Source organism: Coptis chinensis, chromosome 4 (genome assembly GCF_015680905.1).
Source record: "Coptis chinensis isolate HL-2020 chromosome 4, ASM1568090v1, whole genome shotgun sequence".
In the NCBI taxonomy this organism is placed as follows: domain Eukaryota; kingdom Viridiplantae; phylum Streptophyta; class Magnoliopsida; order Ranunculales; family Ranunculaceae; genus Coptis; species Coptis chinensis.
The window spans coordinates 72,401,052-72,407,018 of record NC_141459.1 but is presented as its reverse complement, the minus strand read 5'-3'; the positions used below and the strand labels follow the sequence as shown (position 1 = coordinate 72,407,018).

The 5,967-nt window shown below is 38.5% G+C and overlaps 1 protein-coding gene across 1 annotated transcript; it reads left to right on the top strand.

Annotated features, from left to right (window-relative positions):
* Positions 1–4,349: 4,349 nt before the first annotated feature.
* Positions 4,350–5,468, top strand: LOC147504696 (uncharacterized). The gene has a single exon (XM_086605322.1). It carries the CDS (start codon positions 4,350–4,352, stop codon positions 5,466–5,468), a length of 1,119 nt encoding a protein of 372 aa, XP_086461448.1.
* The last annotated feature ends 499 nt before the right edge of the window (positions 5,469–5,967 follow it).

Genomic DNA, 5,967 nt, shown 5'->3' with positions numbered 1-5,967 from the left:
CCCAATGTCATTTGGTTTTCAGCTGGGTCTGAGGAATATATATTTCTTTGTAGATGTATACAAACTTTGGATCATAAAAATCGTTCAAGGATACTCAAGGAAGGCAGTTTAAGTTATCATATCATATGATATTTGTATTTGAGCATGCATACCCGTGTTATTTCAAATACAATCGCTTAACCTTGCTACTCTTATAGTATGCAATTTGTTAAAGATGTTTTTATGTTGCTATTATTCTAGGATTGAGATAACTTGATTTTTGGACCCGTTCAACCAACGGGGATTGTTTTTTTTTTTTTTTATAAAATTTTATTATGTATTAAAAATCTTATTTTCAAACTATATTAAAATTCATACAGTAAATTAATTGATTAAAATTTTCAGCACCAATTATTTGCCAAATTTCGTTCTAGACTTTAAACAATAAGAGAAATGATAAACAATAAAAAATTATGTAAGACATTTATATACTTTTAAGAGAAGAAGCTCTTAAGTCCACACTACAACAGTTGCTAATGATAAACAATATAACAGTAACTACTAAATAATTAAGCTCAGTGTAAACCAAGAAAGTGCTCTCACTGATCTACCCATATTCTCCTTGCCTTGAACTTAGAAAAATGCTATGGTGTAACAAAACTCCACGTCAATAGAAGAAAATGATGGAGAAGAAGTAAGAAAAGAAAATTCAAACTCGGAATTTGTTATTTCGAAAGTATACTGAACCAAATATATGTCTACAACTCCAAGTTATGCAACAAATTTAAACAAGTAAGTTATAATCAAATCTAAGTCTCAAATTAAATACTAACTATAATGAAATGGAAATTGCACCCACATTATAGGAGAGAAATCTATAAGTCAAAAAAATATATATACAATGATCATACACTCTACACAACTACTTGAAACTAAAAAATAAAAAATAAAAAAAAAAATATTTATGTTAAATATATTAATGAATAATAATAATAATAATAAAATTGATTTACTGAACAACACGTAAGTCAGTAATGAAAATATTTTATCTTCCCAATGTCATTTGGTTTTCAGCTGGGTCTGAGGAATATATATTTCTTTGTAGATGTATACAAACTTTGGGTCATAAAAATCGTTCAAGGATACTCAAGGAAGGCAGTTTAAGTTATCATATCATATGATATTTGTATTTGAGCATGCATACCCGTGTTATTTCAAATACAATCGCTTAACCTTGCCACTCTTATAGTATGCAATTTGTTAAAGATGTTTTTATGTTGCTATTATTTTAGGATTGAGATAACTTGATTTTTGGACCCGTTCAACGAATAGGGATTGTTTTTTTTTTATATATATTTTTATTATGTATTAAAAATCTTATTTTCAAACTATATTAAAATTCATATAGTAAATCAATTGATTAAAGTTTTCAGCACCAATTATTTGCCAGATTTCGTTCTAGACTTTAAACAATAAGAGAAATGATAAACAATAAAAAATTATGTAAGACATTTATATACTTTTAAGAGAAGAAGCTCTTAAGTCCACACTACAACAGTTGCTAATGATAAACAATATAACAGTAACTACTAAATAATTAAGCTCAGTGTAAACCAAGAAAGTGCTCTCACTGATCTACCCATATTCTCCTTGCCTTGAATTTAGCAAAATGCTATGGTGTAACAAAACTCTACGTCAATAGAAGAAAATGATGGAGAAGAAGTAAGAAAATTAAATTCAAACCCGGAATTTGTTATTTTGGAAGTATACTGAACCAAATATATGTCTACAACTCCAAGTTATGCAACAAATTTAAACAAGTAAGTTATAATCAAATCTAAGTCTCCAATTAAATACTAACTATAATGAAATGGAAATTGCACCCACATTATAGGAGAGAAATCTATAAGTCAAAAAAATATATATACAATGATCATACACTCTACACAACTACTTGAAACTAAAAAAAAAAAAAAAAAAAAAAAAAAAAAATCCAAAATCCATATTTATGTTAAATATATTAATGAATAATAATAATAATAATAAAATTGATTTACTGAACAACTCGTAAGTCAGTAATGAAAATATTTTATCTTGCCAATGTCATTTGGTTTTCAGCTGGGTCTGAGGAATATATATTTCTTTGTAGATGTATACAAACTTTGGGTTATAAAAATCGTTCAAGGATACTCAAGGAAGGCAGTTTAAGTTATCATATCATATGATATTTGTATTTGAGCATGCATACCCGTGTTATTTCAAATACAATCGCTTAACCTTGCTACTCTTATAGTATGCAATTTGTTAAAGATGTTTTTATGTTGCTATTATTCTAGGATTGAGATAACTTGATTTTTGGACCCGTTCAACCAACGGGGGTTTTTTTTTTTTTTTTTTTTTTATATATATTTTTATTATGTATTAAAAATCTTATTTTCAAACTATATTAAAATTCATACAGTAAATTAATTGATTAAAGTTTTCAGCACCAATTATTTGCCAGATTTCGTTCTAGACTTTAAACAATAAGAGAAATGATAAACAATAAAAAATTATGTAAGACATTTATATACTTTTAAGAGAAGAAGCTCTTAAGTCCACACTACAACAGTTGCTAATGATAAACAATATAACAGTAACTACTAAATAATTAAGCTCAGTGTAAACCAAGAAAGTGCTCTCACTGATCTACCCATATTCTCCTTGCCTTGAATTTAGCAAAATGCTATGGTGTAACAAAACTCCACGTCAATAGAAGAAAATGATGGAGAAGAAGTAAGAAAAGAAAATTCAAACTCGGAATTTGTTATTTCGAAAGTATACTGAACCAAATATATGTCTACAACTCCAAGTTATGCAACAAATTTAAACAAGTAAGTTATAATCAAATCTAAGTCTCAAATTAAATACTAACTATAATGAAATGGAAATTGCACCCACATTATAGGAGAGAAATCTGTATAGGACGTATTCATGACACGTGGAGTTATAGGTGGCAAGTGGGTCGTATGCCGAGTAGCAAAGAAGAGACCTAGTGTAACGGATCGCGGTCCATGTAATAATAACTGCCGAGCTGCCCTATGACGCCGGAGAAGGAGTGGGAGCCGACGAATCAAGCTCATGAAGAGATACATCAGCGGAACCTAGTAAGGCATAGGATTCCGCCGGGCGGTCGGGGCCTAAATGAAGGTGGATTAAGGAAAAGAGGGGGAGGAGCACGATGCTTGAGAACGATGCCTAGGGAGACGGTTGAACAAGGGGCAGATGTAGGACACGGAAAAGATCATGGAGAGCGGTTAGAGAAGATGGAGCGGTTGGAGAAAGAGAGCGGTTATGGGATATAAAGAGAAGAAAGAGATGAGAAAAGGAAGAGGAAAAATTGTGAGAAAATGGCGCCGTCTGTGGGGACCTTGTAGGAGAAAATGGCCACTATAACAAAGAGAGGTGTAGGAAGACCTAAGAAAGGAGCAGTCAGAGAGGAGGTTGAGGAAGTTGAGAGCGCTGGGTTGGAAGGGGTAGGAGTGGAAGAATTATCAGATGTGGCGGCTGACGCCACCAGACTTCTGCAGGAAGAGGTAGTTAGGCTGAGAAATGAAAATGACGAGTTGAGGAAGGACAGGGAGACTACCCGGGGGGAAACAGAGCTGGGGGATCCTAGGGGCAGTGAAGCAGAGGGGGAGAATGTGGAGTACCCGCCACCGGACGTCGAACCAACGGCGGGTATCACTTTGGAGGTAGTTCAGGCCATGATCGAGAAAGATAGGGAAGTGAACCGTGTGGCAGAAAAAGTGAATCAGAGTGCGGCTCAGAAAGAGGTAGCGAGCCTCAGTAAAAATCCACTGGCAGATTCAATATGGAATTCCGAAGTGCCTAAGAGGTTCTCCCAGCCCAGATTTGAACGGTACGATGGGAAAGGAGACCCAACTGATAATTTGCACCATTTTCGACAGCAAATGCCGTTATGGTAGGAGAGTAAGTATGATGGGCTCCGCTGTATGATGTTCCCGGCCAGCCTTAAGGGAGGCGCCTCGGACTGGTATTACAGGTTGGCTTCGCGGAGCATCAAAGTGTTTGAAGAATTGGAGCGCGCATTTATCGACCACTTCATTCACTAGAAGAGAAGGGTGGTCGATATCGCGGCTTTATTCAATATTAAACAAAGGTCCGCAGAGTCATTGAGGGAGTTCTTATGTAGGTTCAAGGAAGAGACGCTAAGAGTGGAAAATTTGGAGGAGCATACGGCGGTCATAGCTTTCCAGCACGGATTGAGATCAGGAACGAGGGTCCATGAGTCGGTTTCTAAAATCGAAATTACTACTTTGCACGCACTATACCCGAAAGTAGAAAAATACATACGATATGAGGATATAATGCAGAGAACTGCAAGGGAACAGAAGAAATCGGGAAAGGCAGTGCAAGAGGTTGAGAGAGAAGAGCGAAAGGGTAAAAGAAAGATAGAGGACAAGGAGAGGGGATCTTACAAAGGGGAGAGCCGAGGTCCGGAGAGGACAGGAGACCGGGGTAGAAGGGACGTACGAGAAAGGAAGCCGTACCGTGAGTTAGAACAGACACCTCTTAGCAGACCTTTAGAGGAAATCTTGCCTCTAATCAAGGGGAACCAGTATTATGAGGGGCCGCGAAGTACACCAAGGGAGATAGAAGGGAAACCATTCTGCGAGTATCATCAAGTCAGAAACCATGCTACAAATGAGTGTTACGCCTTGAAATGGCTAGTAGAAAGGATGATAGAAAAGGGAATGCTCAGAGAGTTTGTTGCAGAAGTTCACCAAGCTGAGAGAGTGCCGGCCCCGGCTAGAATCTTGGGTACCATCAATGTCATTTTCAGTGGAGAGACGCTAGGTAGGAATACACACAGGGATAAGATGAGAAGGGCAGCAAGTCTACGACAGGTGTGTGAGGTGGTGAGTATACCGCGGTTAGTTAGTGGGGCCGCGATGACAGACGGGAGTATAATGTTCACCCCGAAGGATTTAGAGTCGGTAATTTCACCGCATGAGGACGCCTTGGTGATTACCATAGCGATGGGAAATTACCTGGTTCGAAGAGTGTTGATAGACTGCGGTAGTTCAGTGGATTTGTTGTTCAAAGGGGCCATGGAAGAGATGAACATCGACAGAAACCAGTTGAAGGCTCCGCAAACCAATCTGTATGGGTTCAACGGTAGTATGACTGAGCCCGTTGGGGAGTTAACGCTCCCTGTGACAGCAGGACCAGCGACTGTATTCACTAGGTTCATGGTGGTGGACACTGGTTCACAATATAATGCGATTTTAGGGAGAAAATGGATTCATGAAATGAAGGCCATTCCATCGACATATTACCAGGTGATCCGCTTTCCCACGAAGGGGGGAACGTATGAAATCAAGGGGGATCAAGTGGCCGCGCAGAGTATACAGCAGGTAACTGCAAAGAGTTTGGTCTGCGGAACCGAAGGAGAGGGGTCGTCTCGTGAACAAGGAGCGGCGTAGCAATTACAGGAAGCGGCAGAGACAATCAGATCCGAGCCGCCATTGGGTCCGAAAACGCTGGATGCGGTTGAAGTAGTTAACCTGGGGGTAGGAGACGATGAGAAGTTTACATCCGTAGGAATCGACTTGCAAGGAGAATGGAAAAATAAACTTCGCGGCGGTTCTTAACCGAAAAATTGGGCGGTTTGCATGGGGGATAGAGGATATCACGGGTTTGGATCCAGAGTTTGCATGTCATCATCTGCACATGAATGAGGGTGCTAAGCCAGTTCGTCAAAGGATGAGAAGCATACGTCCGAAGTACGCGGAAGCGATTCGTGAGGAGGTTATTCGACTGAAAGGGGCGGGGATAATAAGGGAGGTAGAATACACGGAATGGTTGTCCAACGTGGTCGCGGTTACAAAAAAGAATGGCAAAGTCAGAATGTGCGTGGACTTTACGGACGTGAACAAGGAGTGTCCGAAGGATTGTTACCCTATGCCGCGGGTGGATGAACTT